Genomic DNA, 12265 nt, shown 5'->3' with positions numbered 1-12265 from the left:
ACGGGATCGCAACCCTCGGTGCTGCGCCTGCACCACGCTCAGCCAGTGAGCGGGAACCGGTCTCCACATGGGATCCGAACCCACGGCGGGAGCGCTGCCACGCTCTCAAGCGGCGCACTCTCCAGTGCACCACCGGGCCAGCCCTGCAAAAAGTTTTTTTTAAAAAGTGGTTTTAAGTTCTGTTTTTAAACAAAGAGTGCAATTATTGTAGTGAGATATAAAATTTATTTCAAATTATTTAAAATATAAAATTATTTTCAATATAAAAATGCATTCAAATAATATCTCTGAATTAGAAGATAATCTTAGACATAATGCATAAATGAATTACTTTTAAGAGATTTTTCTTTGATGTAATGACATCAGTTTTTATTGATGTTTGTTTTTAAGAAGTGCCTCTTTGGAATTGTATCCTTAAAAGTGAGATGCTGAAGATATTTATTAGGTTATTGTCTACATGAAAATGAGGGAGACACTCTATTCTTGGCACCAGGATTGCTCATTTGTAAAACTATTTATCTTGTGGGCATTGTGTAACTGTTAGGGTGCTTATCTCTCATTTGCTAATGGAAAGCTCAGAGACACATTTGCAGCCTATTTGTAGTATGTATATAGATCATTAAAATATGTAATTTTATGTTTGTATCTGCCTTATGTTTTCCTTGTCTTTTCTTTTTCTAAATTAGTAGATTTTATTTTTTGGGGGGAACAGTTTTAGGTTACAGAAAAAAATTGAGAGAAATGTACAGAGTTTCTATATTACCCCCCACACTTTTTCCAGATTCCCTCATTATTAACATTTTGCATTAGCAGGGTGCATTTGTTACAGATGATGAGCCAGTAGCAATGCATTGTTATTAACTAAAGTTCAGTTTTCATTAGGGTTCACTTTTTGTGGGTTTTAACAAATGAATAATGACATGTATCCATCATTACATATCATACAGAATAGTTTCACTGCCCTTAAAATTTCCTAGGCTTCACCTGTTCATACCTCTCACCCTTTCTCCATCCCCCTCCCTCCCATTGCCCTTTGAATCCCTAGCAACCACTGATCTTACTGTTTCTGTAGTTTTGCCTTTTCCAGAATGTCATAGTTTGAATCATACAGTATGTAGCCTTCTTGGATTGGCTTCTTTCACTTAGCAATGCATTTAAGATTTGCCTTTTCTTTTCATCCTTTAATCCCACTCTTCCTGTATGCTGTTTTGTCATTTTTCATATAGACTTATAAGCATCTTGAAATTCTTTCTAGATTAAGGTGGAATAGAAATAGTGTTCAAGTGGGCAAGTACTTGAGAGTCTATTATGTGCCTTCAGGCACTGGGGGATACTGAAATGGATAAGATGGGTTTCTATCCTGAGGAAATAGATAAAAAGATCATTTTAATAGTGTTAAGTGTTATGTTACAGGTCTATCACTTAGGATGACAAGGGCAATTGGGATTCTCTTGAGGTAGTTAGAGTAAGACATCTGGTCTTGGTAAGGGAGAACCAGATTAAATTAAATGTAGCATCTCTTCAGCACAAGGGTTGGGTACATTGTAATTCCAGAGTCAACCAATTATAAACAAGATTCTTTAGAGCAAAACTCATTTTTTTTAAAGTGGTAATTTTTATAAAGAGTTGACAAAATATAGCTCTGTTCTTAGGCTTTGTTTTAGAATTTCCTCCTAGATAAAGCCATATTTGCTTAAAAAATGTTAAATATGAAATAAGATGTAGCAGTTTTAGGGTATGCTTTGACTAGACTGATCCTGGAAACACTGTCTTTTAAGACAAACTTGTAAGTTGGTGTAATATGGGGTGAAGGAGCTGGTAGGCATTGTTTCTGCTGTCTTTTTTCTTAGGGGTGATATTGGAGTCAGTTTTTAAAAAAAAATGTGCATTAGTAAATATAAGGTCTTTGTAAAAATTCTAGGTTGAAAGAAAAGGAAAATGAAATGAAGAGAGTAGAAGCTATGCTAAAAGAGAGGGAGAGTGATCTTTCTAGCAAAACAGAGCTCTTACAGGTGAATATGATTACTTAAAATTTATTGTGTCAATTGCTGTCTTTGTATATTTAAAATTTTTCTTTAACTGCTACAAAAGGAAATAGAATATAAAGTTTCCCTTCCACCCAGATACTGTGTTTTATTCCTCAGAGAAAACTACTGCCAGTTGTTGCTGTATCTTTTGAGAAAGTACTTGTGCATAAACTGTGTGTATACATATTTGTTTTTAAAGCATACTTTATATTTAATTATACACATTTTGGTATTTTGCTTCTTCCTTTCCCTCTCCCTGCCCCCATTTAATGATCTTTAGATCTTTCCATATAAGCACATTTCTATTTTTAACTTTTTTCTTTTTTTTTCCTTTTTGTCTTTTTTTACTGACCGGTAACGGGATTGCAATCCTCGGTGTTGTGCCCGCACCGCGCTCAGCCAGTGAGCGGGAACCGGTCTCCACATGGGATCCGAACCCTCGGCGGGAGTGCCGCCGCGCTCCCAAGCGGCGCACTGTCCAGTGCGCCACCGGGCTGGCCCTCTATTTTTAATTTTTAATAGCTTCATGGTATTGTGTGATTGTATCATCATTTATATAACCAGTTATAGTTGATGGATACCAGGATTATTTAGAGTTGTTCCTGTTACAAACAGTGCTGCAGTGAATATCCTTGTACACATATTTTGAATACTTTTCCTAGTATATCTGTATTATAAGTTCCTAGAAATGAAATTCTGGGTAAAAGGTTTATGTATGTTCTTAGTCTGTTTTCCTTTTTCAAAGGTAAATGGTTTAAATAGAAAATCAGTGTCTCCTCATCTTCATTTAGTTAATATTCAAAGTACTTACAGAACATTGATTTGAAGTGATAGCAAGTTTGTAGATGCCTACCTTGTCTCATACTAGTCTTGTTCATATTTCATAGTCCAGAAGTTGGTTCTGTTACCTTCCCTCTCCCTCACAAAGTAGGGTCATTTTCTTTTTCCACTGAGCAGTCTGCTTCAGTGCCAGCAGCCTATGGACACAGACGCCAGGCAGTGGCTCAGGGTCACGGTTTGCCCTGGTATGGGACACTATGAGAAATACGTTCATTTTTAATTTTGTTAGATAATGCTAAATTGCCCTCCAAAATTGTTTTTACTAATTTACACTCTTGCCTAGAAGGCCATTTTCCCTTCTTCCTCTCCAACACTGACAAAAATGAAAACATTTGATATTATACTTGAAAAATGATAGGACTGTTTTTAATTTGCATGTGATTATGAGAGAAGTTAAGCATTCTTCATATGTTTAATCCATTTGTTTATGAATTGTTCTTTAATTTTTTCCACTTTTTTTTTTTTCTGAGTTGACTTTTTCTTACTAATTTATAGGATCTTTTTTACATAGTAAAGGAAATTAGCCTTTTATCTTTATGGGAGGTGATTTTTTCCCCCCAGCTTTTTTTTTGACCTTCATTTGTGTTTTGTTTTGGAAGTATAAAATTTTTATGTCCTCATACAAGTAATTTCCTGAGTTGTAGTGACATCTTGGGCTAGATATTACTTTGCTATGGGTGGCTGTCCTATGCACTGTAGGACACTTAGCAGTATACACGGCCTCCATCTACTATATGCAGTAGCACCTCTTGGGAAGAAAGGTATCTCTCACTCTGTGATCATAAAAATATTTTCACATTTCACACATTTACAATTTTTTTGTTTAGACTTTTTATTCATATGTAACTTATTTTCATAAGCTGTGAGAGTAACATTCTAACCATTAAAAAGACGACTAGCCACATTATTAAATAATCCATCATTACTGTAGTGGTTCTGCTCTGCAGGGAACATTTAGCAATATCTGGAGACATTTTTTGGTTGTCACAACTGGGGGGGGAGGGGTGCTATTGCATGTAGTAGGTGGAGGCTGTGGATGCTGCTAAATGTCCTACAGTGCATAGTACAGCCCCCTACAACATAGTAATATCTAGCCCAAGATGTCACTAGTGTTGAGGTTTAGAAACATTGCCTTACTGATTTGAAATATCACCCTATACTAAATTCTTACAGATATTTGGGTCTGTTTCTGGATCTTATTTTGTTTTATTGAGACATGCCCATTCACAGGCTAGTACTAAATATAATTATTCTAATTTCATAATATGTTTTAATACAGGGCTTATTTCACACTTAAAAAATTATTACTAGTTTGGAATTTTCCTAGCTTGTGTGATTGTTATGTTTTAAAAGTTTATATGGAAAATAAAAATCTCTATTCAGGTATTCATGCTTAATTTTTGTTTAAATAGGAGGTACAGAATGAAAACAAATTGTTTAAATACCAAATTGAGCAGCTCAAGCAACAGAACTACCAAAAGGTAGGTACTATTAGATGTCTTGCCTTTTATTTGTGTGGTAAAATATTATGTAACTAATGACTAAGTTTTCTCACCATTTTTGTATTTTTATTGAAAATAAAGCATGTCTTTTATTTACAAGTGTTTATCAAATTTCCTATGAAACAAAGTAATTTGCTATGCCAAATACAAGATAAAATAATCCACGATTTATAAAGTATACACAAATAACATTACTATCTGTATTCCAGCTCTGTTTTCTATCTGTGTGTGTGTTTTCTGATCCTCTACAGTGGTTTTCTTAGCAAGTCAGTTAAAATCCTATAGAGGTTAGTTTAAATGTATGTGTAGACCCTATCTCCCTTTTCTCCAAACAAAACATCAAGAATTAGAGAGAAACTAATAAATGTGTAATATTCTAAGTGATATGCTACCACTGTTTAACATACCTTTTCAAGGTATAATCCTCCTTGGTAAACATAAAATAAAAATGTGTTTTTTAAAGATATGTTACCCAAAATATCCTTTAAATTAATTTATGAACATATATGGATAGACCAGAAAGTATTTTGAGGGATGTATTAGTCCGTTTTGTATTGCTATAACAGAAATACCTGAAACTGGATAATGTATAAAGAACAGAGGTTTATTTGGCTTACGATTCTGGGACAGCTGCATCTGGCATGGGTGTCAGGCTGCTTCTACTCATGGTGGAAAGCGGCAGGCAGCTGGCGGGTACAAGCAGATCACATGGAGAAAGGAAGCAAAGGGAGCAGAGGGAGAGAAAGACAGACTCTCCTAAACTTTTAAAGCCTTCAGAATCATGCCCTGACCACCATTTCTAATCCATTCACTACTGCATGGTCCTCAAAATCTAATCACCTCTTTAAGGCCCCACTTTTCAATTGCCATAATAGGATTTCCCACCCTTTGAATAATCACAGTGGGGGCTAAGTTTTTAATGCAAAATCTTGGGGGACACAGTTCAAGCTTCAGGGAGTTTTGGGGGCGGGGGGACATAATTCAATCCACTACAAGGGACAAAAGAATTAGAGTCCCTGTCAACAAGAAAGCTTATAGTAGCTTAGTTTAGGAGATTGTAATCATCAAGGAATAAATACTACGTGCAAAGGACAATGTACCTTTGCATATTATGTAAAATTAACTTTTTGTTCTGTATTGGGAAATGATTTTTTTTTAGTTTTTCTTTTTATTTCATTTATGGTATTTTTTTGACTTCTGCAAGCTTAAAATTTTTACGTAGTCAGATGTAAATTACACAGTATAATAGTACTTTGCACATAGTAGGAAATCAATAAATACTAAATGAAGAGTATAAGTATGAACTGATAATGAAAATTGGATTTAGTTTTCAGTGCATTTTATAAGTTTGTACACGTTTTTATTAAAATTAATTAAAGCCAAGGTGACTGGCATGTATAATATATGGTATTTTTACTTTTGGTGTTGTTTTTAATTTATATTTGAGAAGAATTTTAATTTAAGTCTTCTAGAAAGCTTTGTTTTGAAATAATATTTAACTCTTTTAATAGGCATCTTCTTTTCCCCCTCATGAAGAATTATTAGAAGTGTAAGTAATGAGTTTGATTTACAATTTGGGAAGTGGTAACTTTATGTGCTAAACAGTTCTCAGATAAGCAATTTAATGTAACTGCAGATGGTCACCTAATTTTTACCGTTCTATTTGGATATCTTGAACTTTAGGTCAGTAGAGCTTAGCTGTGCCTTTGGTTATTAATGCACCTTTTTATGGTATTTGGATGTCTGAATATTTTGTTGAGGGTTCCCCCTCTCACCTCTCACCAGGCATTTAGAAAACATTGAAACAAATTAAACTAGACTTTGAAAGCTTTACTAAATCACTTTCAGTTATCTTAATTATCCTACTGAGTCTTTTTTTCTTCTGGATATCATTATGGAATTGAGCAATGCAAATTTTAGTTTAGCTTCTGCATTTTTAAGAAAACTTGTAATCTTTATGGTTGCTCTCTTTCAAGGAGACCTTTTTTTACTGAAACTTTTTTTTTTTGATCAGCCTGTCACATTTAAGGTCATATCAGATAAGTTGGTATGTTTTAACATGTTAAATGTCAACCACATTAAACGTATTAATAGGTGATATGAATAATCTAACTTATTCTATCTTGGCTTGTTTACAAAGTTGGCCATTTTACTATGTTAGAATTATTTACTGTTAAATTGAGTCTTGAGTACTGTATGCAAGAGTCAGCAAATATGTTCTATAAAGGGCTTTGTAGTGAATATTTTAAACTTTGTGGCCATATAGGTCTCTTTCATATTCTTTTTTTTTTTTTCCAAACAACCTTTTAAAAAAGTAAAAACATCTCTTTGTTTAAGAGCCATACCAAAACAGACTGTGAGCTAGGCCCAGAGCCCTAGTCTGCCAACCCCTTATTTAGAGCCTTATTCTCAGGGAAGAGCTATTTGTGATTTAACTTTCTACCCAAGCCACTCTCAACTATAGCAGAACTGAATTGTGAATCTTTGTCAGTACTTTCTGCATTTCTGGGAAATAATTGGACAGGACCAGAAAACTACATGAATCCTGAGATTGGTGTGAAAATGGCAAGAGAACACCTAGCTCATTTTAATATCATGTTTTTGTTGTGGGTTATAACCACTTAAAGTCATTACTGATTTCATTGCCTTCTGAAAAATAATAATATATTTAAGAGACTGCTTCTATATCAGTTTTCACTCCTCTGAAAATAGCTACTGCACTGACCAGGTAAAAACGGAAATAACTACAACCACAGCAGTTCATATATTCATGAACTATTTCTTAGGGGATGAGATTTCTCTTTAGCATAAATCTCAGCATATCATATTGTGTATGAGAGACTTATTTTAAAAATTATTTCTAAAATAAGAATCCATAGGGTGGTCTTTCTGTGGTAAACAGTAGCTAAGCTATTAAGTTAATGCATTCTTCAAAGCATCATCTACTTGATGTTTTTTATTTTGTAGTAACAAATGTTGATATGTAGGTATCTAAGTTATATTATGTTTCCCTGAAATTTTGCTATATATATTCATGTTCTGGTTTAGAATTTCAGAAAGAGAGAAGGAAATAACTGGTCTTCGGAATGAGTTAGATTCTTTGAAGGATGCTGTTGAACACCAAAGGAAGAAAAACAACGTAAGCAAATATTTGTCAGAATGAAGTATTCCTTTTTATTACTTTGGCATTGAACTATGATTCAGGAATTTTTTTTTTCTGTGGATTTTTATCTTTGGATTTTTAAAATCTTTGTAAGAATGTATTGTTATTTTCTCTGTGTGGCTTTTAAGGGGGCTGGATATTGAAGTAATTATTTTATTGGAGAGCAGATTTTTTTTTTAATAAGTGAAAAAAGACCAGATCTTATACTTGTGAACATCATTTTAAATATCAAAGCTATAATGATTAGACTTTGTGTTTTTTTTTTTTTTAAACTAAATATGCAGTTGACTTTGTGTTAAACTTCTATTTGGAAAAATCATTCTCTCAGCTTAGTATTTTATATCAAAGGTATTTCCTCTTACTTGGATTGGGCTAGCCCTTTTGTAAACTAAAAGTAATGTCAGTGTTCAAACCCAATATGCTTAATAATTAAGTGTTTCAAAGCCTTCTGGAACCTCCCTTTTTAAACTGAGAGGTGTTTCAAATTTTGATAATTGTGTTAGAGGTCTTAGAACCTCAATACATTTATAGTAAAATGAGGAGGGATAGTGCTTTAAGAAATACAAATCCTAATATTCTTACTTAATAAATAGTGAATTTAGGTGAATTTCTTAAATCCTCTCTTACTGGGAGTTGACACCTATAAGTAGAATCCAAACATTCTTGTTAGAGAAGGAATATTTTCACACAAAAGTATGATTGCTAAGACTTGAGGAAGGCTAAAATGTTATTGAAAGCTAACGGGTATTGATAATAGATATGTGTTTTATAATGTAAATTAAATTTTTCAAAGTTTGTGTTAAATTATTAATTTAACAAGTTGGCATTTTCCTGCACCACTGAGTTTGTCAAAATTAGGTACATGGATTGCCCTTTGTGTGTTTGTGTAACATTACTAATAGCATTGCTTAGCCACAAAACTTGAGGTGAATTTGCCGATATACTGCTAACATCTTAACTATGTTTTATTACCGGAATTCTGAGATAAGGAGGGTGTGGTTAATGCCAGACTAATACAACTGCAGCAGCAGTGCTGGAGGCATTGAAGTGTGTGAAAAGAGCCAGGATGCTGGAGGCTGGCAGATTGCAGCATCAGTTCATTCTAATTCTGCCAATTCACGTGCTGTGTACACTTGGCCAAATTTTTCAACCTACTTGAGCTGTGGTTTCCCCATGTATAAAATGGGAATACATACCTCATTGAGTTGTTGTAAGGATTAATGAGAATTTGTGAAGCACCAAGTATGGTGTTTTAACACATAATAAAGCATTCATAAATGGTGATTATTGGCTTTTTATTATTTGTTGTTTGTTTTTATCTGTTTAGATTTCTGATTTGAAGAACTGAAATATAGCAAATTGCCTTTATTTGTATTTGCTAATGAAATTTTGTTAAAAATCTAGATTTTTCAGAGCTCAATCTTCAGTGCCCTCTGTTTCTCTTCCAGGAGAATGTGTTTTATATTTATAACTTTGCATACCTCCCCATTTACCTCAATCAACTAGCTCATACTTGTATATTCACGTTAGGTTGTTTTGTGGCATGCACATTTGACCATACCAAAAAAAGATATAGAATACAGTGAATTACTGTGCCATTCCTAGGTAAATTTGAAATATGTTAATTTTATTAAAATATAGTTAGTGGGAAAAATGTTATGCTACAGAGGAAAGTCTCAAAAGTGATATTGGGCTTTGTTTAAAAATCACATGTAAAGCTTTTTGTGATACTTGTATATCTGCTCTGTCCTTAATCCTCTAATGTTTGGTGTATTTGAAATCATATTTGTGATCTTGGTTTGTGTGCTTACTTTTGAATGCTTTCTTTGTTGTCACATGTGCACAGTAATTATTTTAAAAGCTGGCATATTTAGTGTTTATACTAAAACAGGGAATACGGGCATCTTTATTTTCTCATTCAAACTTCTAAACATTGCATTTTGTTTTTTTGCTAATATACATATTTTCCCATTGAAATAATTTTGCAGTAACCAGCATTTAAATGCAGTGCAAAATACTGATTAAGTAAAAAGCAAAAATCTTTTAATAATAGATAAACTGAAATCATTTTTTCTAAAAATGATTAGGACCTTCGGGAGAAAAACTGGGAAGCAATGGAAGCATTGGCATCAACTGAAAAAATGCTGCAGGACAAAGTGAACAAGACTTCCAAGGTTGTAATGCTAACTCCTAGAAACGATCCACCGAACAGAGAAAATCTGCAGCTTGTTTTAAAATCACACTAAAGCATTTAATTTTACTGCAATTTAAATATAAAACGTCCTTTTCATCCACATTCATCATCTCTATCATCTCTGCTTCTTTTCATCTACTCCTTGAAGCTTTAATTTTGGGCATGCTGATTTGTTGTGATTACCTAATTGAGTTTTGGTGAGCACTTCTTTAAAGCTGAAGGTTATTTTGAAAAGACTTTCTCAGAAGACCTGTGCTACCCCTGTAAGCTGTTGTCAGACAGTGTGTGCCTGTTAAGTTGGTTTAAGAGAACATTGATGAAAACCCTGAACCAAAGAAATCTGATTTACAAACATATTTGAATACCTAGGAGGTACCTATGAGGCACAGTGAAGTAGGTTTTTGGGGGCATGCCAAGATGATTCGGACAAGGTAGAAAAATAATGAAAGTCTTAAGAAATATAGGAAAGGGATCACTTCCAGGTGTGTTACTGGGAATGGATCCTTAGAGGAGGTGGACTTAAACTTTGGATTTCGAAGTGGCTAGACAGTAATGATGGATGTGTCATGTTTAGTATGGAATATTAGTATCAAGGGATGATTCTCCTGACCAGGGTATGTAAAATACTCTTGAAAAATATATCCCCATCTGTCTTCAAATGAAGGACATTCTCCTTGAGCTCATGTTTTTCCATTGGGTATGAAGCTTTCTTATGAATTGTAATGGAGAAGTTGTTTTTAAAGATTGAGAGAATTGAACGTTCCAGTTCAGTCAAGTATTTTGAAAATTTCCACCAAAAATAAATGCGGAACCAGGAGTAGTGAATTTTGCAGATGGGTTAGTGAGGGAACCTATATGATTCGATTCAACATTTTAAAAGTATTTTGTGTGTCAAGGTAATATATTGCATTTTAAATACAAGTCTTAGTGACATTTGAAGGAAGCAGAATATATATTAATAAATTTTTAAAATTGAGTATATATTTATAGTTATATTTCCTTTCATGTAATAGATTTGTATTATGTACCTACTCACGTGGCCACAATTTTTACTAAAACTTAGAGACAGCTAGCAGGTATTGAACCAGAGAAATTTAGGCCAGAGAATAGAAAAATCTAGACCAGGTAGACTGCGAGTGGTTACAATTGTAGTCATTTATGTCAGCAGTGAGGATTCTGGTATGGTTTCTGGTTGTTTCTATAACTTTGTTTTATACTGTTAAGAGCTACATTTTTGCTTTTATTTTGTTAGACTGGGTATCTAGAAAGTGCTAATTCATGCAAGAAGTTACATGCCATCTACCATAGTCATTCTTGCATATTGTGATTCCAAAAGAAAGCTAAAATTTATGTGCATGATGACTTCTTGCATAACTAATAACCTATGAAGATTAGAATTCAGTCTTCTGTATTTCAACAGAATTTAGACAGTCCTCAGATGGAATAGGTATAAAGTGATGTTGATTGAATCAGTACCACAAATTGTGCTGTAAGGAGAAGGAACTATGTAGAATACCTTTGGTCTTTTAGGTGCTAAAATAAGTAGCAGTGAACTTATCTAAGATGTAACAGAGGATGACATACAGTTGGCTTTCCACGTCTGTGGATTCTCTGTCCCCAGATTCAAGCAACTGCTGATGGAAGATATGGGGGGGGGTAGGGGCAGGAAACAAAAAATAACAGTACAATGATAAGAAGTAGTACAAATTAAAAATATAGTATAACAACTATTTACATAGCACTTAACATTGTATTAGGTATTATAAGTAATCTAGAGATGTTTCAAAATATACAGGAGGATGTGCATAGGCTATATGCAAAAACTGCACCTTTTTATGCCAGGGACTTAAGCATTCTCAGATTTTGGGGCCCCCTGGGATCCTGAAACCAGTCTCCTGCAGATACTGCAGGACGACCTCTGCCTTTCCAGAATTATTTTTAAAGTGGTAAACACTCTTTAGGTTCTACTGTGAATGACAGGTTTACATGAAAGATACATTATACATATTTCACTTTGATAAAGATGGTAAGGAAATTATAATAATGCAATTTCCAATATTAGACCTTTTCCAGGTGTTAAAGTGGAAAAATGAGAATTGTTATCTACAAACAAAATACTACGTCAAATGAAAACTTCTTAGCTAAAATTGTTAGTACAGAATAAAAGTAGCTTCTCATCTTTACGGCTTTTAATTATAAGTTAGATACTTCCTTAAGATTCTTTTCTCCTTGGGAAATATTCAAAAGCTTTTGTTCCACAATGTCTCTTTTCCTAACTGATTTTCTTTATAGATTGCTTTAGCACTTCTCTGGTCAAATGATAAAAATTACCTCTTAAATGTTTCTGAAATAGCAGTTATTTTCCTTGAATGAATATACCTTATTTTATGCAGTTAAGTATATTCCTAAAAACTAGTGGACTTTTTTGAATTATTGAAAATTCCCCATTAAAACATCTATTTTAAAAATACTGCCAGTAGGGCCGAGCCCGTGGCGCACTCGGGAGAGTGCGGCACTGGGAGCGCAGCAGCACTCCTGC

General features: G+C 33.9%; 1 protein-coding gene across 4 annotated transcripts in view; it reads left to right on the top strand.

Moving 5' to 3' along the window:
* The first annotated feature begins 1842 nt into the window (after positions 1 to 1842).
* Positions 1843 to 12265, top strand: part of LOC103602411 (kinectin-like) — a 31324-nt gene continuing 20901 nt past the window's right edge. The window contains exons 1-5 of one of the 4 annotated variants that reach the window (XM_008586815.1): positions 1843 to 2012; positions 4280 to 4348; positions 5881 to 5918; positions 7418 to 7508; positions 9620 to 9706. In XM_008586815.1, the coding sequence (XP_008585037.1) occupies positions 1944 to 2012; positions 4280 to 4348; positions 5881 to 5918; positions 7418 to 7508; positions 9620 to 9706 (354 nt within the window). In that variant the 5' untranslated portion in view covers positions 1843 to 1943. The remainder of the gene's footprint in view (positions 2013 to 4279; positions 4349 to 5880; positions 5919 to 7417; positions 7509 to 9619; positions 9707 to 12265) is intronic. The other 3 variants (XM_008586816.1, XM_008586818.1, XM_008586819.1) reach the window with 3 other exon arrangements.

This window comes from Galeopterus variegatus, unplaced genomic scaffold (assembly GCF_000696425.1).
Source record: "Galeopterus variegatus unplaced genomic scaffold, G_variegatus-3.0.2 Scaffold4131, whole genome shotgun sequence".
Lineage (NCBI taxonomy): Eukaryota > Metazoa > Chordata > Mammalia > Dermoptera > Cynocephalidae > Galeopterus > Galeopterus variegatus.
Note: the sequence above shows the minus strand (reverse complement) of the source record. Positions and strands in the feature narration are given on the sequence as shown.